This window comes from Phodopus roborovskii, unplaced genomic scaffold (assembly GCF_943737965.1).
Source record: "Phodopus roborovskii unplaced genomic scaffold, PHOROB, whole genome shotgun sequence".
Lineage (NCBI taxonomy): Eukaryota > Metazoa > Chordata > Mammalia > Rodentia > Cricetidae > Phodopus > Phodopus roborovskii.
The window spans coordinates 3,333,890-3,354,352 of record NW_026125295.1 but is presented as its reverse complement, the minus strand read 5'-3'; the positions used below and the strand labels follow the sequence as shown (position 1 = coordinate 3,354,352).

Here is a 20,463-nt window from a genome sequence, read left to right as displayed (position 1 = left end):
TCCCCTGGAACTGGAATTAGAAATGGTTGTGAGCCACCATGTGGGTGCTGAGAATCGAACCCTGGTCCTCTGTAGGAGCAGCAGAAACTGTTGAGCCATCTCTCTAGCACCCTCCATACTAGGTCCCATGTAGTCCAGGGTTGCCTGAATTTGTATGGAGCTGAGGGTGATTCCACACGGAATCTTCCTGCCTGCACCTCCCCAGCCCGCCACCCCTGGTTTATGTGGTACCGGGGATCAAACCCAGGCCTTCTGACGTCATGGCAAGGCTCTGTACTAACTGAGCCCCTTAGCTGGCCCAGAACTGCTGTGTATGTCTGCCAGTGAGGCAGGCTGTGCCTGCCTTCAGAGTCCAAGTCTACCTTGCACAGATCCTAGCATACTGCACACCTCTCGCTGCCAAGGGCTCCGCTCAGGAACCTTCTGTGACAGGGACTGTCCACTACCATCTTCACTCTAGCTCACTAAAAGCTGGCTGGTCTGGGGGTGAATGGAGAGGACACTTGTCATTTCCTGTCATTGCAAGAACAGTGGTCGATCTGGCTTCATGGGGAACTCTTGTTTGGAGCTCAGCCGGGTGAAAGCTCTTCTGCTTTCACACGCTTGCTTCAGCTGGCCCCGGTGTGACTTGGGAGCTACTGATTGCAGCACGCTGTGGGATTGTTTTTCATTGTGTCGCTCATCTTTGTCTGCTGAGGTCTGCCAGTTTAAAAAAAAAAAAAAAAACAAAAGAAACACTGTTCTCATTAAGATTAAAAATCCATCTGTCTGTACTTATCAGTGGGGTTTTAGTTTGGTTTGGTTTTTGACCTTTTGACCTTGTGTAGCCCAGGATAGCCTCCAAATTGCTATGTGAACAAAGATAACTTTGGACTTCTGATCCTTGTGCTAACATTTTGGTAGCCAGGATTAAAGAGAGGCCGAGGGAGGAGGATGGGCCTAGGCTACGTGGTGACTTCCAGGGCAGCCTGGTCAACAAAGGGCAACCCTGTCTGGACAAAAACAGTAATAAGAACGATAGGGCAGGGGAGATGGCCCAGTGGGTAAAGGCATCTGCCTGCCTGATGACCTGCATTTGACCCCCAGTACTTACACAGAGCTGCAGAGACCTGAGCTGCCTGTTCTCTGACCTCCACATGCATGCCACAGCATGTACACACACACACGCACACACACTCACCACTTAATTGAAAGGCCATGCCAGGGTCCCCTTCCTGGAAGGATGGGGACGGAGATGGCAGTACTTCATGGCAATGTGCCTTCTGAAGGGGTGAGGGTGTGGGCCGGCTGCACTTGAGCGGGAGTTATCTCTCTTCCCACTTTGTTGCAGGTCGCTGTCCCGAATCTCAGCGAGGCTGTGCAGGATGCAGACCTGCTGGTGTTTGTCATCCCCCACCAGTTTATTCACAAGATCTGCGACGAGATCACGGGCAGGGTACCCAAGAAGGCCCTGGGCATCACGCTCATCAAGGTAATACACACAAAGAGCAGACTGGAGGGGGCAGGTCCTGGGGCCCTGGTTCCTCCAGAGTTCATGTCCTCTTTCCTCTCCTTCAGAGGGTCTGGGGACCCGATGCCCTCTTCTGGCCTTCTTGGGAATTGCACACACATGGTGACATACATGCAGGCCTATACGCAATGAAAAATTCATTAGTAAAAGAAAATTGAGTGAGGTGTTGACAGCATTGAGGATGGCTGTTCTGTAAAATGGGAGAAGGATGGGGAGAAGAGGAGGAACCTGGGGAGAGGACTCCCCTACCTTCTATGGGAGGGGCCAATGAAGGAGCTAGCCAAGGTTTATTAAGTGTGTGTGTGTGTGTGTGTGTAAAGTATGGGTGAGTGTGTAAGTATGGGTGAGTGTGTAAGTATGGGTGTGTATACATGAGTGCAGGTGCCTTCACAGGCCAGAGGCATCGGGTCCCCCCGGGAGGTGAAACCGAGCACAGATCTATCTCCCCACCCTAGAGACAAGAATCTGTCTCATTCCAATTGGGCCTTCGGACGTGACGCCAGCTTGTGATAGGTTCCACACTTTGTGCAGCCAGAGACAAAGCACAGTTGTCCCCTTCACATGTGCTGCCCACTCCTCACTTGTTGGTGATGGAGGGGACTAAATTGGGGAGGTGTCTGACGTGACCTTGGGGGTAGCGTTTGCTATGGGGCCATCCCTTCTGTGTGACCATCAGGATCTCTCTTGCCATCCCAGTAGCCTGCGCCTTAGGAGCCTCTAGGAACCCTGGAAGGTGCCCCTGGGCCTGTGTGCTCTTAGAGCGCCCATTCGGCAAAGTAACCTCATGCACCTCGTAGAGGGTCTCAGCAAACACGGTGGCCACAAGAGTGTCAATTCTCAAGAGACGAGGCCGTCTGGTTCAACATGACTCAGTAGCCAGTCTTGCTTCAGACTTTGAGACTCTGACCCCAAGTTGTTTATTTTAGGCATATTTGAGCACAGCCCAATTTGGTGAATAAATTTCCTGGCAGTACTTAACTCAATCCTATGTACACAATAATAGGCCTAAGATGTGAGTACATCAAAACCTATTGTAAAGTACGTGAGACTTTTTCCACAAAGGCGGGCTCTGTAGATTGAGGAAAACAAACTCATCACAAGGCCTGCGGGGGGGGGTCTGGTGTGGTCTCATCACACAGATCGTGCAAAGGTCACCGAGCTGTTAACCACATCTGCTCCCAGCTCCGGACAGGAAACAGGTCCTGTCTCTCTCGCTTTGATGAGACAACCCCGTGAGTTCTCATCCCTAGTTCCTAGTGCTCCTCCGTGAGCGCGTCCGAGCCCCCCACACCATCTTACCCCAGATGAGTTGCTGAGACAGAGTCTCACTCCGTATCCCACGCTGGCCTTGAACTCAGAGCAGTCCTCCTGCCTCAGCTGGATTTCAGGTACGGTGGAATTGCGCCTCTTGCCTCTTTGACTTGCAGCGCCCGCTGACTCCTCTGCATCCTTCCAGGGCATAGATGAGGGCCCTGAAGGGCTGAAGCTCATCTCCGACATCATCAGAGAGAAGATGGGCATTGACATCAGTGTGCTGATGGGGGCCAACATCGCCAGTGAGGTGGCTGCGGAGAAGTTCTGTGAGACCACCATTGGTGAGGCTGCCGAGGGGCCTGGCAGTGCTGGGGGCTAGCCTGAATCATTCCACTTGTTCCCCGGCAAGCAGGAGGACCTGAGTTCAGATCCCTAGTGCCCATGAAAAAAGCAGGCACAGAATCAGGTGTCTGTGATCCCAGGACGGTCACAGGAGGATCCCAAGGGCCTGCTGGCCTAGCCAGTCAGTGAGCTCCAGGATCCACAAGAGACCCTAATTCTAAAAAAGCTGAGATGGCTCAGCTCTTATTGCTATTATAGGAGAGCCAGGTTCAGTTCCCAGCATCTACATGGAGGCCCAGAAATGCCTATAATTGCTGGGCAGTGGTGGCGCACACCTTCAGTCCCAGCACTGGGGAGGCAGAGGCAGGCAGATCTCTGTGAGTTTGAGGCCAGCCTGGTCTACAGAGTGAGTTCCAGGACAGGCTCCAAAGCTACACAGAGAAACCCTGTCTCAAAGAAAAAGAAAAGGTGGAGGGAGGGTGGGTGGGTGATGCCTGTAACTTCGATCCCAGGGGATCCAATGCTCTATCTGAGTCTCCATGGACACTAGGCACATACATACATGTAGGCAAAACATCCATACACGCTGGGTGTTGGTGGCACACGCCTTTAACCCCAGCACTCAGGAGGCAGAGGCAGGTGGATCTCTGTGAGTTCGAGGCCAGCCTGGGCTCAGAGCGAGTTCCAGGACAGCTTCTAAAGCAATACAGAGAAACCCTGTCTCAAAAACAAACAAAACAAAACAAAAAAATCCATACACATACATATAAAATAAAGCAAATGAAATTTTTTTAAAGGTGAAAAGTCATTGTGAAAGTCAATACCCAGTATTGACTTCTGGCTTCCATACCTTTAGAGATTTACTTTTATCTATATGTATGTGGAAATATAGTATGCAGGTAATACAGCTGCCCTAGAAGCCAGATGTGTGAGATACCCCTGGAGCTGGATTTAGGGGCAATTATAAACCACCTGACATGGATACTTGGAATTGAACTGAGCCACCCCTTTAGCTCTCTGTGAGGTGCTGGGCCCTGGGTATATACATGCTCTACCAGTGAGCTCTGTCTCCAGCCTCTGAGTCTCTCGATTGATGGCATTAAGGACCAGCACATGTTTGAATCTAGAGTATCTGCTAGTTTGTGAATTCTATGGGGGTGGGGGGGGTCTGCATTATTCAGAGGACCAGAGGGCAATGTTGTCATAGTGTGCGATGCTGCCCCCTTGTGGAGCACATGCTTTCTGCTCCTGAGTTTGCAAAACCAGTGTGCTTTCTAAAGCAAATGATTCCATATTTACTCAAGGAAGTCCTGCAAGGGCCACACACCCTAGATAACTAACATATATGTAATCTGAAAAATAACATGGAATGGGAAGGGCAACTACCCGCGTCTGGCCTCCATGCAAGCTCCTTACACAGACAGGTTACACAATCACACTCATATTCACAGTCTTACACACACACACACACACACACACACACACACACACACACACCAGCAAATGTCAGCTGACTTCATCCCCTAGGGAGGGGATTTGCCTAGCCCTCTCCCCGCCTCCTCCACTCCCCCCAACCTTCCCCCAGCACCCCACCAGTCTGAGCAGATTTCACTTGGGGCACTATGGGGAAGGTTTTACTTTGGTTTGTTTTGCCTTTGTTGCTATTGTGGTTTGGTGTTTTTTAAAGCAGTTTCTCTACATAGCCCAGGCTAACCTGGAGCTCATGGCTTCTGTCACCGTCACAGACTAGGGTTACATGTAACACATGGATCGCCAGGACCGATTTCTGATGGTTTGCCTTGTTTTACTGTTTGAGGCAAGGTCTCACTGTGTAGACCAGGCTGGCCTAAAACGCACAGACATCCACCCGTCTCTGCCTTCCAACTTCTGTATTAAAGTCATCATACATGACTCTGTTCCTATTTGTATTAGTTGGGATTCTCTAGAGTCACAGAATTTATGAATGAAGGACAGGCTGCAGTTCAACAGTGGCTAGTTGTGAATGGGAAGTAGTTGCTCAGCCCTATGTGTGGATGGGGGTGGGGGGGTCCCAGCTGGTCTGACAGGGCCCTGAAGAGTGAGTGGATTTGCTGACAAGGCAGATTCTAAAACACACACAGATCTTCCATTCTGTCTCAAGAAAACCTATCATGTTTAATAAATTTAAAATGCGTGTCAAATGTACTTATACACAGTAAACTAAGAATAGCTGCTGAATTGTAAATAATTCATTCTAGTATTAGGGATAACTAAATTTTCTTTTTCTTTTTTTTCCATGATTAATTATTACCGTGCAGGGTGGGGTGTTTGTGCCAAGGACACCCATGGAGGTCAGAGGATGACTGGAATAGGCTCTCCCCTTCCTCCTTTACATGGAGAGAACTCACACCACCGGCCTTTTACAACAAGCACATTTACCCACAGTTGTTTTTGGTTTTTGAGACAAGGTGTTAATATGGCATAGGCTGGCCTTGAACTCCCAGATTCTTTGCCTAAACTTCCCAAGTGCTAGGCAAGGGATGTCATTAATTTTGTGCCTCTGTTATCTGAACTGAAGTTTACCCTAGAAAAGCGGCTCCTGTGTTATAAATTCAGCCAGGCCGATCGACTTGATTGAATATTGCTATTGTAGAGATTTAGGGTGTTGTAGGTCCAATTATCTCAGTCTGTCTTTAGCCCCCCATTATAGCCATGTATTAGGCATCCCGATACCCCGTGTGTCTGCTCTAACATCCTGTGACCCAGGTAACCTCTGGGGGTGTATCAGCTTCACAGACCATTGGCATCGACCAACCCAGAAGCTAAGATGTCACCAGGTAGTGTCTGAAGCCTGTGACAAGGCGTTCTTTACCCTGCTGTAACCCCCCCCCCCCCCAATGCTCCCACAAGAGCATTTGAGAAGTGCCTTGATTCTTGACTTTCCTCTGTTCTGGAACTCATAAGACTGTTAACATGTGGGACATGGCATTTGGGGCAGCCTGAATCTGTGTCTTGGCCATGGTCATTCATTTGAAACTCTCATTCACTCAGAGGTGAGAGCTATGGTTTTGTGTGTGTGTGTGTGTGCGCGTGTGTAGAGCCCATGTTCCTTTTGTAGTAAAAGTTTACACTTTAACCTCTGCTAGGTGTAAAAGCGGACACAGGACACATCGCTAACCTCCCGCTCCCCTCACCCTCTAACAGGCAGCAAAGTGATGCAGAATGGCCTTCTCTTCAAAGAGCTGCTGCAGACGCCCAACTTCCGAATCACCGTGGTAGACGATGCCGACACCGTGGAGCTCTGTGGTGCTCTAAAGGTAAAGTCAGCCTTGGCATCCCAGCCAGGGAGGAGGTGTCAGGCTAGCCAGTGCTGGTGGTCTGAGGCCGAGAGTGGGCTCTGTGTGCTGGTTGGTTGGTTCATCTGTGTGTGCATGTGCACGGGTGTGCATGCAGAAAGTCGGGACATCTCCAGTGTGCATCCTTAACTCCACCTAATTTGAGACAAGGCTCTCTCTGCCATTCCCTTTGGGTACGGCAGGGCCCACAGCCTTCTGGGGTTCCCCTTTCAGGCTGGGGTTACAGATGTGTCCTGCTGTGTCCAGTTGCTGGGGTGCTGGGGGTTGAGTCGGGTTGTCAGGCTTGCATGACAAATGCTTTAGCCATTGAGCCATCTCCCCAGCCGTGACCCTGCTCCTGTGAAAAATAGCACGTTTTGTCTTAGCTTCCTAATTTTCCCCTTTCCTAGATGGCAGGCTCTGTCTTGTTACCTTTATTTATAAATGTCAGTGAACCGTGATTTTTTTTAAAAATTGTTTTTAGATTACTTTTATTTGTGTGCATGTTTGCTTGCATGTATATACAAGTACTGCATGCATACTGGTGCCACAGAGGTCAGAAGTGGGCACTGGGTCTCCTAGAACTGGCGTTACAGATGGTTGTGAGTTGTCACGGGGTGCCGGGAACTAACCCTGTGTGAGAGCAGCTGCTCTGAAGCGCTGAGTCATCGTCTCTTTAGCCCCCAATTGTTTGTTTTCTGAAAAACTGTTATTTAAGAGTCTATTCTTATTTGTGTGTGTGTGTGTGTGTGTGTGTGTGTCAGTCTGAGCATGGACACGTGTTACTCTGATGCCCAGAAGAAGCCAGAAGAAGGCATTAGATCCTCAGGAACTGGAGTTCCAGGCAGTTGTGCGGCACCTGACATGGGTGATGGGAATCAAACTCTGGTCCTTTGGAAAGACAGCCCGTGCTCTTAACCACTGAGCCATCTCCAGCCCCCATTATATTCATTTTTACTTACATGCATACATGTATGTCTGTCCATTTGTCTGTGTACCACATGCATACAGAGACCAGAAGAGGGCACTGGATGCACTGGAGCTACAGTATAGGAAGAAGGTTGCAGGCTGCTGTGTGGGTGCTGGGAATGGGCCCTGGGTCCTCTGCCAAAGCAGCCAGTGCTCTAAACCTTGGGCTCGCTCTCCGGCTCCAGTGTCTTGCTCTCTGAGGTGATTGCGTGGCAGGCACTTACGTTTGGCTTCTCTAGGGTCTCTCTGTTCTCCTTCCTCACCCAGACGTTATCTTGAGTGGAACTGGTTAGCTCTCACTCCACCCCACTCATCCCCTTTCCTGAGGAAGAGTCATCTCCTGCTGACAGGGGTTTTTTTATTATTATTATTATTTGTTTTGTTTTTTCCCAAAGAATAGTTTATCTTTGTTCGCTAGAGTGAAAAGAAACAGTTTCTATTGACCAGTGACCAAGGATTGTCAGGAGACCAAAAAAAAAAAAAAAAAAAAAAAATCACAACAAATTTATTTTCTTGGTCAATCGGCCTTTAGCCGGAAGCGTGCAGAAGGCCGCTTGCATCTGCCAGAGAGAACTATGTCCTGTCAACAGGGCAGGTCTGAGGAATCTGTAAAGCGACAACACTTGGAAACGGAGTAATGGAGAAACCGATCAAAAGCGGAAGGTTATTTAGTTACTTCAAAACTGATGCAGTGTTTTCCTGGGTCCTTTGTTTTTTGAGATTGCGTTCCAACTCTGTGTAGCTGAGGATGACCTTGAATTTATGATCCTCCTGCCTCCATCTTCTAAGCACCGAGATTGCAGATTCGTGCACACACCTAGCTCAGGTGGTGGTAATGACCAAACCCGGGCTTCGTGCCGGCCAGGCAAACACTGCCAGCTGAGCCACACCCCTAGCCCTCTGTTTTTGGTTGAGCAGGGGCCTTCCCCAAGTTCCAGGCAGGCACTTCGCCTCTGAGGCACACCCCCAGCTGTTCTAGGTTTTATTTTGAAACAGCATCTAACTAAAATGTCCAGAGTGGCTTTCAACTTTTTATGTAGCCCAGACTGCCGTGGGACCCACTCTGTCCCTTACTCTGTCCCTTACTCTGTCCCTGTGTTGACTGCGCGTCTGTGCCCAGCACTTTCTGTCAGCATAGACTCCTGCTTCCAGGAAAAGCTCCGGGACCGGTGACCTCCTGGTGGGTCCGTCTGATGATGTGGCACTTGGTGATAGTGACTCCATTCCGTCCAGTCTGGCCTGTGGGGTCTCAGGTCAAAGTGCCGGCCAGAGCAATGGTTTCCCATCACCTTAGTTAAGAATAGGTCTTTAGGGGCTGGAGAGATGGCTCAGAGGTCAAGAGCACTGACTGCTTGCTCTTCCAGGGGTCCTAAGTTCAAGTCCCAGAAGTCACATAGTGGCTCACAACCATCTACAATGAGATCTGGTTACTTCTTCTGGCATGCAGGCATTCATGTAGGCAGACCACTATATACATAATAAATAAATCAACTTTAAAAAATTTAAAAGAGAATAGGTCTTTAATCCCGGCAGGCAGATCTCTGGGTTTGAGGCCAGCCTGGTCTATAGAGTGAATTCCAGAACAGCCAGGGCTACACAGAGGAACCCTGTCTCCTAAAACCAAAGCAAGAATAGGTCCAGGGAAATGTTCCTGCATTGGAAATGTCCCTCTGTCCCGAGTGGGGGACAGGCTGAGGAAGCAGGGTTACAACAGCTGTCTGCAGGATCTTTTCCCCCAGCAGTCAGTGCTGGTTGGCCCTGGGGATGCAAAATGGAGGATGGGCCAATGAGGAAGCCAAGAGAGGAGGGTGCTGGTGATCATCTTTCCCCCTTTTTATTCAGTGGGGACCTCATCCCAGAGGACAGTAGCACCCCATTGGGAGGGTTCTTCCACCTCAGCTACCCCCCCCCCCCGTCAGTGTGATCTCTTGCTCTGTGCCCTCCTCCTGGGTGATGACTGATGCTAACCACCACAGTCTGCTGTCAGTTTGCGGGTGTCCCCAGTCTGCCATACCTGCCTGGCCGGCACACATGGTTGGGTCTCGTTTGTTACACAAACCAATTATATTTTGGCCAGCCTTTTAATTTTCTTTCATCCAAATGTCTTGTTTGTTTTTCTGCTCACTTGACTCCATTATCAAAAAGACCAGGCCAGTGAGATGACTTAGTGGGTAAAGGCTGTACAAGCCTAAAGACAGATCTCTCTGGAACCCACATAAAGGTGGATGGAGGGAACAGATTCCACAAAGCTGATCTCCACAAGTACACAGTGACACATGCATGTCTATATGCACACCACAAACACACACACACACACACACACACAAACAAACAAAATTTTGAATTAAAAAAATACTTGCTTCTAGAATGCCATGTGGCTCATTGGTGACCTCCAGGTGGAGGGCTGCTTCTGAGTGCTGCTCTACCCTGGAGCCTGGGGAAGGATGTAACACACCCTTCTTCCAAAAACTGCAGTATTTCTAGCTTCAGCTTGCATGAGCAAGGGGGCTAAGGATAACTTTCATAGCTGAGCTTTCCCAAGGGACATCTGCTCAAATTCTGTTCAAACATTCTCTAGCTGGCTCCGTGAGTGTGTTTTAGCTTGGGGGGTGGGGTGTTGTGGAGGTGTCCAGCATCCTATTAGAAGAGAACTGTCCTGTCCAAGGCCTCTGGTGGGAGAAGTCAGTGACTCCTGGGAGCCATCACAACACTGTGCCCTCTGGCCTCTTCCTTGTCTGACTTTTCTCTGAGTGCAGCGACCGGAAGAGCTGGACTGGGGCTGGAGGCTTGTTCATACTATCCTGCTTAGCCAGTCGACAGAGAACACTGGCCAAATCTTTGTGGTTCAGTGGGCCAGCTCTTCCTGTGAGAAAGCCCTTGCCTGGACTCTGGGGAGGCCTCGCTGTGTCTTCTGCTCACTGGGCCTGAGGGCGTGGTGTGTCTCCTGGCCAGCTGCAGTGTATCTGCCCTTCCCTATGCATGACAAAGGGGCCTTCACGTGAGAATCTGTGAGGTGTAAATTTATTCTATTCTTAAGTGTTTTGCAACAGGGCCTCTCACTTGTTAGCCTTGGTATCCGTGTTGTTTTCCTCCTCCAGACCTTCCCTCTGGCTCCCTCTGCCTCTGAGAAGCCAGGGAGGCATGTCCCTACCACACAGAATTGCAAAGGTGTGAGGAAGTCTCTCCAGTCTGGGAAGAAAGAGGACAAGCATCCTAAGCATTGGAGTCAGTGATATGCAGGGCACTTGTCATGCCTGGGGGTTGGGCCTCTGTGATGAGTTCTGCTTCCTCATTCTCTCAGTGGGGGGGGGGGGGGGAGGAGTGTGAGACCATACCTTGGTGTGGCTCCACCTCCATCAACAGGAACTCTTGCAGCATGAAGGGTCCTGCTCTCCCCATGCAGCCACAGATAATTCCTAGGATTGGTTTATCGTGTAGAATCTAGAATGGGCACTCAGTCCAAGAGACAGCAGGAAGGTTCAAAGGCCAATCATTGAGCTTGGATTCCACTCTAAGCCTTAGCTCACTGATACGAGTTCAAGATCATCGGCCTGCTTCCAAGTTGCACTTTGCAAAGGCTTAGTGGCCACAAGCGACTGTACTGGATGAAACTGATAAAAAAACAAAGCAGGGTAGCCCAGCTTAGTGCCCTGAGCATGGGTCTAACCTTGGCTTTCCTAGGCTCTTTAAGTTCCCTGGCCCAGGGCCTGACCTACATGCAGAGGCCCCCTTGTTTGGTAAGCTGGTTCAGATGGTGCCCTTTGAGGTCAAGTACATCAAGAGCTAGAAGAGTCAGATGGGCTGTCGGACCTCCAGAAAGAAGGGACTGGTCTGTACACACATGTTCTTTTTCCTGTTATGATTGGAAAGCATTTTCTGCAAGGGCTAGATAGAAAGGACCTTCTGTCCCTGGCCCGCATCTCCCTCTTCACACGGCCCATCAGTGGGTGGTGTGGACAGGCTCCCATAGAGTGACTGACAAACACAGGCTTTAGGTTGATATCCTCTATACCAGATTATCGCCTATGGGAGAGGGTCCATCATACAGCAGACGCAATACAATACAAAGGGTGCGTGCCTTTAAGTGAATATTCACTTAAAGGAAACCAATGGCTAGAACTATAGTTGTGTGCGTTTACTCAGTAACCCAGCAAGCATCTCCTAGACCCTTAAGGGCGCCTAAGATCATCTACATGACAATTCATAAATGTGGCGAAATTTTAGTTATGAAGTAGCAATGAAAATTCTATGGTTGGTCACCATAAAATGAGGAACTGTGTTAAAGTATGGCAGCCTCAGGAAGGTTGAGAACCGCTGTCCTAGCCCATACCCAAGAGAGCTGCCCGCATGCAGTCGCCAACAGACACGAACCCGGTGCTCACAGGGACTCACACATTAGCTCAGTTTGCCCGTTTTCCTGGCAGTTTGCATTGGGGCAGATTTCAGCTTGGGAGTTTTTTGTAAAAACAACACATGGATTCTGAGATTCAAACTCAGATCCTTGTGTTTGTTTGCAAAGAGAGTATGGAGGTGGCGGTGGTGGTGATCGGGTGGGGGGTAGTAGAGGTGGCGGTGATGATGGTGGTGGTATTGGTGATGATGGTGGTGATGGTGGTGTTGGTGCTTGTTTGATATAGGGTTTGTAGCTCTGACTGGCCTGAAACACAGTGTATAGATCAAGCTGGCCTCAAAATTGCAGGAATCCACCTGCCTCTGCCTCCCAAATTCTGGGACTAAAAGCATGAGGTACCAAGCCACAGCCTAGCACTGTTTTGATTAAAGGCAAACTAGTTTGTCTAGAGAGCGTGTGCCCAGGGACTGCTGTCTCCAGCTGATGCCCACCCCAGTGCCCACACGGTTCACACCCTGGCCCTGTGAGGGCTGTGTGCACTCCGATGTCACCCCTCCTCTGGTCTCTGCAGAACATTGTTGCTGTGGGAGCCGGCTTCTGCGATGGCCTCCGCTGTGGGGACAACACCAAGGCAGCCGTCATCCGCCTGGGACTCATGGAAATGATCGCTTTCGCCAAGATCTTTTGTAAGGGCCAGGTGTCCACGGCCACCTTCCTGGAGAGCTGCGGGGTAGCTGACCTCATCACCACCTGCTACGGAGGGAGGAACAGGAAGGTGGCAGAGGCCTTCGCCAGGACCGGGAAGGTACCCTGAACCCCGCTCTACCTGATACTGAGGCCCTCTTCAGCCGAGCCCCCCAGACTGGGTGAAGTGCGGCCTGTCCCCACAGAGACTTCCCTCGACGGCACTGCTTGTCTGCCCTGGCCCTGTTCACCTGCCTGCTCTGACCCTTAAATGCCCTCATCTTTTCTTTCCTTTAATTTTTTTTTAAGTTAGTATATAAAGTAACAAGTGTGGTGGTGGCATTTTCATAATCCTTAGTTTAGGTTGGGCCCCCCCCCAACCGCCTCCTCCCAGCTTCCCTCTCCCGACCCCATCCCTGAGTGTGTCCCTCTACTGCCAGAGCTCTCCCGGTCTTTTTCATGTCACACGTGTTCTGTTAGTTACCCTGCCCGAGCCCACACAGTCCCTCTCCCAACTTCGCGGGGCTTCTTCCTAGTCTCCTGGCCTCTGCCCACACCCAGCCCAACGCCAGTGTACAGACATAAACACTAGAAGCTAGGAGCCTGGGGATAAGGCTCAGCCACACAAACATGAGGACCTCACATTGGCTCACCGGTACCCACATAAAAAGCGGGTGTAGCCACGTGACCCTGTCATGTCAGTGCTGAGGGTGAGGGCAGAGGCTGCTGGCTGCCGAGGCTTACAGGTCAGCAAGCCCAGCTAAGGTGCTGAGCTTCAGGGAGGAAGGCGGACAGGGACTGACATGACAGCCTCTGGCCTCTACATGCATGCACGCACAGGGGCATGGACACACAAGTATACACGCACACGCACACCTGCACACAGGCAAGAGAACATGCAGTAAGTAGTAGATGCCTTTCTGAGCCCGGGTGAGTTCACTTCATGTGACATTTTCCAGTCACACTTAACCTGCAGATTTCATGGTTCCATCTTTCCTTATGGCATGTCCTTACCCTTTCCTCGACTAGAAGCAGGACATCTCAGCTCTCCTCCCCACCTCTCTGGAAAGACACAATGCTCAAGTGGACCGTGTCTTTGTCCTTTGCTCCTCAGACCATTGAAGAACTGGAGAAGGGGATGCTCAATGGGCAGAAGCTCCAGGGACCGCAGACCTCCGCTGAGGTGTACCGCATCCTCAAGCAGAAGGGGCTGCTCGACAAGTGAGTTCCTGATGTCTGGGTTGCTGGTTCCCTGGACAGTCGAAGAGGTTGGGTGAGCGAGCCGCTTGGACCTGACTGGGTCTGTTTTATGTGATGTGGGCATCTGTGGTGGGAAATAGCTACTACACACACAAAACCAATTTCCACTTCATTGAGAAGAGCGTAATCCTATAGATAAGGCATGGTATAGAATATGAAATTTTAGTTAATTGTGCCCAACATTTCTGCATGTGACATGACATTTTCATCTATAAGGTTCACACTTGAAAGCCCTGCAGTTGAGTGACAACAAAAAATAGCAACAAACAAACAAAAGTCTCAATGTTTTTAAGTCAGTATGTGTCACCACACCTGGGTGTTTTGGTTTTATGAAGGGACATAGGATGAGTTCATGCCTGAAACTTCAGCATTGGGGAGGCTGAGGCAGGAAGATTGCCACAAGTTTGAGGCTAGCTTAAGCTACAAAGGGACTTTAAAGTCAGCCTTAACTACAAAGTAAGACTGAATTTAAAGGGAAGGAATGAGCTGGGCCTAGTACTGAATGCCTCTAGCCTTGGCACTCAGCAGACTAAGGCAGGAGGGTCAGGAGTGTTTGAGGCTAGCCTAAGAGAAGAGAAAAGTCACTTTGGCTCATAGTTTCAAAGGTCTCAGCCCACGGACCCCAGCCCCATTGCTTTGGGCTTATGATGATGCAGTGCATCCCTGCATCCCTGCAGGTGCAGTAAATCATCCCTGCAGTGCAGTACAGCATCCCTGCAGAGTCAGGAAGGTTCCCAGTATCCCATTCAAGGAACCTGCCCCCTAGTGACCTCACTTCCTCCCCTCAGGTCTTATGTCCCAAGGTTCTAGCACCTCCCCAAAGTGCTAAAGAGTAGGGACCAATCACTCAAAGCATGGAGGGGTACACTCAGGTACCAGACCACAGTGGCATGTACCATTAACCAGCCCTAATTCTAGAGAGGGGAGATGTAGCTGCCAGAGCTTGGAGGGAGGCAGATGGTTACAATGACTGCCAGCCAATGCTACTCTACTATATATATGCCCTTCACTCAGGAAATGGCACAAGATCATATTTCATACAAAACACGGACCAGGCATGGTGGCTCACACCTTTAATGCCAGCCAGCATTCAGGAAGGCAGAGGCAAGAAGATCTCTTGAGTTTGAGGCCAGCCTGCTCTACATAATGAGACTGCATAATGAGACCTGTCTTAAACAAACAAACCAAAGTTTCTGAAGCCAACCGCCAAAGTTATCTTCTGACCTCTGTGCATGCATGCATGCACATTGCGCGCACACACTCACACACACACACACTTATGTAAGTACCTACCTGCAGGTACATGTTGTGTGGTGTCCACAAGATACTGCTCAGACGCCAGTTTAGGCTAATAGGAGTCTTTATTAGCCAGCTGGTGACTGTGTTGGGTATTAAGGATCCCAGGGAGACACTGGGCCTTTCTCGGGGGTGAGTTTTTAAGCACAAAAAACGGTGTCCTGGGTTGACACACCTTGGTTAGCCAGAATCACAACTACAGGAGCCAAAAAGCAAGGTTAGCACATCTAGGGGCTTTCCCGGAACCGTGGGCCGTGATAGATTAGGCCTTTGTTCTCCTGTTGGCAGGGAATGCTGCCTGTGTGTTGGTTTCTAGGCAACACATAGAATTGTACCTGGGGGGAGGGGGTCTGTTATATCATGAGCATGTGCCCATGCACTCATATAACACACACACGCACAGGCATGCATGCATGCATGCATGCATGCACACGAACCCACTCCAAAGAGGCAAGGTGTGCAATCTAACATGCCGTCCCCTTTGTACCCCTCCAGGTTTCCACTCTTCACAGCAGTGTATCAGATCTGCTATGAAGGCAGGCCTGTCACAGAGATGCTGTCCTGCCTGCAGAGCCACCCAGAGCACATCTGAAGGCAACTGGGCAGCCAACAGGGAACTGCCTTGCCTATTGTGGGGTCATCCAGAAAACCAAGGCTTGGCAGTGAGATCTCTGCTGAGCTGTACTCTAACCCTGAACACATACGACTTGTTACAGCGCTGGTCCTGTGCTGGGAGAGGCACTTCACCGGCTGGGATGGAGAGAGAGAGAGAGAGAGAGAGAGAGTGTGTGTGTGTGTGTGTGTGTGTGTGCGCGCGCGTGTGCGTGCGCGTGCATGCGTGTGTGTGTGTGTGTGTGTGCGTGCGCGCGCACACACATGCACATGCGCTTGTGGGGCCGTTTGAGTGTTCTTGAGTGTGTGTGTGCTCCTTTCTCGTTCTCTGGGTCTGAACCCAAATCAGGTGTCTGTTTTAATGATCACATTCAAAATCTCCCCGCCAGGGCAGATTGGAACTAACTCAGCTAAATTTTATGAATTTTATGGGTGTGACTCATTTATATGTGAGTGGAGGAAGGAATCGTTTTGTTTTTTTCTCTGATACAGTTATCTAGCAAACTCTTTGGATTGTGGCTTGGGCGATTAACAATCGGGTGTTTTAATTAGATATGCACTGACATGCTTCTTCATGATAAAGATGCCTCTTTCCTCTTCACTAGCTGCCAGGATGGGCTTTTGTGCGCGCGCGCGCGCGCACACACACACACACACACACACACGCACACAGAGCAGTGGCAGAGGAAGGGACATCCCTGCAGTGGCTGACATATCCTTCTGGGGAATATGTCTTTTTGTTGGGTGTTTTTTTTTCTGTACCTGTGTCTCTTCAGGCTTATGGAACCCTGAAAGAGACCACTGTCACGACTCACGTAAGAAGCCATAGTTGTCCCTGGTCACCCAGGGACATGGACAGGAGCCTAGTACACATTCCTCTATCCCTCTGTCACTGGGCCTCTTTGACCTCTAGCTGACTGTGGGAATGTTACCTGCAGCCTTCCCTGAGGCCACAGAAAGGCTTCCTGCCATGGGGATTTGTGGAGCAAAGAGTCTTGAGGAAGGTCACCACTGCAAGTGATGTCCCCAACCCAGCAGGGTCACTGTACTCTTAAGAAAGTGTTCCCAGGACTCAAGAATGGCCCGTGTTTCCACACGCCTCCCTCATGTTTCTGATGCCCACTACAATTTGAGAGCCACCACACTGGAGAATCTGCTCTAGCATGGCCTTCAATGAACAGTGTTCTGTAGGAGGCACATGTCTGGCTATTCCGGGTGGCCCCTGGAATGGCCAAGTGAGTTTAAAACAAGCCGCCTGTGCGCACTTTCCTAGGGGTAGCCTGGGTGCTAGCACCTGCATAGACCCAACTAAGCTAACAAGTTCCCAACCCTTAGGACAGACTATTAGCCCAAATGTCTAGAGAAGACTGCCATAGAGTGGTGTGACCCTCACTCCCCGCAGGAAATTAGGAGAGCTAACTACCTGTGAGTTTATTCTATGAAACCTGGGCTGGCCTCGAACTTGTCAACTTCTTGCCTCTGTCCCCTGAGTAGCTGGAATTGCAGTTTTGAGAGAGCTTTCAGGTGACGGGGTCGAGTCCAGATAAGGTGATGTCAGCCTCGCTGAAACGCACACTATATGAAGTGAGTGCTTTGGAGTCTGGCGTTCGACTGTGAATGAGTGTATCTCTATTTAAAAACCACCAGCCCATGGGTGTGGACGTGTGATTGTCACCCAGTCAAGTATTTCTAGCTTCGGGGGATTTTCCACTTCCTCTCATCCTGGGCTGGGTGTTCCCCACCCCCCCCCCACTGAAATAATTGTAAAAATAAGTTTTTATGGGAATTTTTAAACTCTCCCGAAAGACTTTTGGAGCATTGTGGAAGCCCGTCCCTAAAAGTCTACAGAAGCGCACAGCTGAAGTTTTCAGTTTTCACAATGATGTTGTCAGTCGATTCTTTTCTTGTCTCCCAATGAATCTTTTTAAAAATTTGTACATAGGTAACGAAGAGTTACTTTTTAAGAGATCCAAAGGGCTGCAAGCTACTGTGCTGTCTACAGAGTAGGGTAATGAGGAGCTGTTACCATCCTGTGTCCCTCATTTACGTCCTCCCTGACATTCACATCCTCTCTAAGCCCTGTACCTCCTCCTCCCTTCCCCTCATGAATGCCCCTTACTGACCTGATGTCAGTTGACGTGCTTATAATCCACACATGATGGGAACAGGTAAATTCCTTAAGTCTGTGCTCTGACAGCCAGAAGCATCACTCTGTGAGTTATGTATTTTTGTAACCACCTGCTGATTGATGCTTCTTGCGAGCTGTGGCAATAGGAACAGAGACGCCCAGATGAGATACTTAATCTGTGAATGTAAAACTAACCTATTGCCTTGCTACTCTCCTCCTCACCACAGTTCTGGACAAATCAGTGAGTCTAGCCTCCTGGTGTTTTAACAGCTGGCCTCCAGAGGGCACTGTGGTGAGAGAGCAGTGTCCTAACAATTGCTTCTCCGCCAGTTCTGCTGGGCTAGCTTCTTATTCCGTTTGTACTGTATATGTACTTCTATGGACTGTAGATGGGTGTATAATTTGAAGGCTTGGTTTAATAAACACCACCTCTTGAACCTGTACCGTGGAGCCTATTTTTCTTTTTGTTTTTATAAATGACTTTATTATTGCTTCTTACTCTAGCGCAGGTCTCCTCACACCTGCCAGCAAGAACTGTGCCCCCCCCCAGCCACCTCGTTAGCTCACTCCTGTTTCAAAGTCAGCTTGCTCTTGACTTGTTACATACCATTTATATTTTCTATTACAAATGATACATATGCACAAAGTATATGACAATAATATAGCACTTACATTAAATATTATGTCAAATACATATTCTTTGTATATTTGGTTTCTCTTGTAGCTTGCATGTTCTGCCAACATCGGTCAGTAATCTTAAACAGCTTTATTAAGATACAGTTCACGGTGGGTGGTGGTGGTGCACGCTTTGAATCCCAGCACTCGGGAGGCAGGGGCAGGTGGATCTCTGAATTGGAGATCAGCCTGGTCTACAAGAACTAGTTCCAGGACAGTCTCCAAAAAGCCACAGAGAAACCCTGTCTCAAAAACAAAACAAAACAAAAAAAGATACAGTTCACATATACAATCCAGGAATTACTAGTACCTCTCTTCCTTAGGGTTATTATTGCTGTGATGAAACACCATGACCAAAGCAAGTTAGGGAGGAAAGGGTTTATTCAGCATATACTTCTCAATCAGTTAATCATCAAAGGAAATCAGAATAGGAACTCAAACAGGGCAGGAACCTGGAGGCAGGAGCTGATGCAGAGGCCATGGAGGGGGCAGCTTACTGGCTTGCTCCCCATGGCTTGCTCAGCCCAATTTCTTATAGAACCCAGGACTACCTGTCCAGGGATGGCACCCACCATCAATCACCAATTGAAGATACCCTATAGGCTGGCCTACAGCTTGATTTGTGGTTTTGTTGGGGGGGGGGTTGAGACAGGGTTTCCTCAGTGAAACCCTGGATGGCCTGGGACTCACTCCATAGACCAAGCTGGCTTCAGACTCAGAGAGATGTATGCCGCCACCACCCAGCATGCAGCCGGATCTTATGGAGGCATCTTCTCAGCTGAGGCTCCGTCCTCACCAATGGCTCCAGTGTTGGTCAAGTTGACATAAATGTAGCCAGCACAGTACTGTTTTAAAACACTTTTACAACCTCGGAAGTGACATCATCCCTTTAAGTACCCATTCATCAGTTTCAGCAGTATCTATAAAAAATGTAAATGAAATTGTAATTTTTTTTGGCAGGGTCTCACTATGTAGCCATATTTGGCCTAGAGCTTGTTATCTAGACCAGGAGGGCCTCGTGGAGATCCTCCTGCCTCTGCCTCTGCCTCCTGAGTGCTGGGATTAAAGTCGTGTGCCACCACAACCTGCAAAACTGGATTTTGCCCCTGGTGGTGTTGCATGTACCTAGTGCATGCTAGACTAATACTACCACTGGGTTAACTATCCAAGCCTCCCCCTCCCTCCCTCCCACCCCCAGTTTTTTTCAACTTACTATCTGAGATGGACTCACTAAGTTACCAAACTGGCCGTAGCCTTTAGATCCTGCCTCAGCCTTCTGTGTTGCTGGGGTTACAGACCCATAAACTTTTGTTTCAAGACAGAATCTCACTCTGTAGCCCAGGCTAACCTCAAATTCATGACGTGGGAAGCACAAAGGAAACCCTGGGTGAATAAGTCCTGAGTGGAATGTATGCTATCCATATGAATTGACTATGTCAAGGATCCCGGTTCTCATATCCATGGGAAAATGGCAAAACCTTCCCTTTCTGCCCATGTGCAGAAAATGTCCCCATAGCTGTCTACTGATGCTGACAGCCCAAGATGCTTGCTACCTTACAGGGATTGTCCCTATTGTGTTTATGTTGTAGACTATTAGTTAAAGATGTGTTACATTGGTTTATGCTGTGGAACATTTGTTTAATGATACAAAGATGTATTGCATTCTTTCATGTTGCATTTGTTTAACTCTGTGAAGCTGTGCTACTTTGCCTGCCTACAACACCTGATTGGTCTAATAAAGAGCTGAACCCGTCAATAGTGAGGCAGGAGAAAGGACAGGCAGGGCTGGCAGGCAGAGAGAATAAACAGAAGAAATCCAGGAAGAGAGATTGAGGAGCAAGAAAAGGAAGGAAGTACATCAGGGGTCAGCCACTAAGCTATACAGCTAGATACACAGTAAGTAAGAAATAAGGTATTTAGAAATAGACAAAGATAAAAGCCCCCGAGGTATAAAATGAATAAAATATTTATAAAAAGAGAAAAAGGCAAAAGGTAGATGGAATAATTTAAGAAAAGCTGGTTACAAACAAGCCAAGCTAAGGCCAGCATTTATAAGGAAAGATAAGCC

The 20,463-nt window shown here is 49.2% G+C and overlaps 1 protein-coding gene across 1 annotated transcript in view; it reads left to right on the top strand.

Annotated features, from left to right (window-relative positions):
- Positions 1-18,163, top strand: part of Gpd1l (glycerol-3-phosphate dehydrogenase 1 like) — a 32,024-nt gene extending 13,861 nt beyond the window's left edge. Inside the window, exons 3-8 of the mRNA XM_051201992.1 lie at positions 1,331-1,471; positions 2,967-3,105; positions 6,290-6,402; positions 12,312-12,545; positions 13,539-13,645; positions 15,476-18,163. Of these exons, the coding sequence (XP_051057949.1) occupies positions 1,331-1,471; positions 2,967-3,105; positions 6,290-6,402; positions 12,312-12,545; positions 13,539-13,645; positions 15,476-15,572 (831 nt within the window). The 3' untranslated portion in view covers positions 15,573-18,163. The remainder of the gene's footprint in view (positions 1-1,330; positions 1,472-2,966; positions 3,106-6,289; positions 6,403-12,311; positions 12,546-13,538; positions 13,646-15,475) is intronic.
- The last annotated feature ends 2,300 nt before the right edge of the window (positions 18,164-20,463 follow it).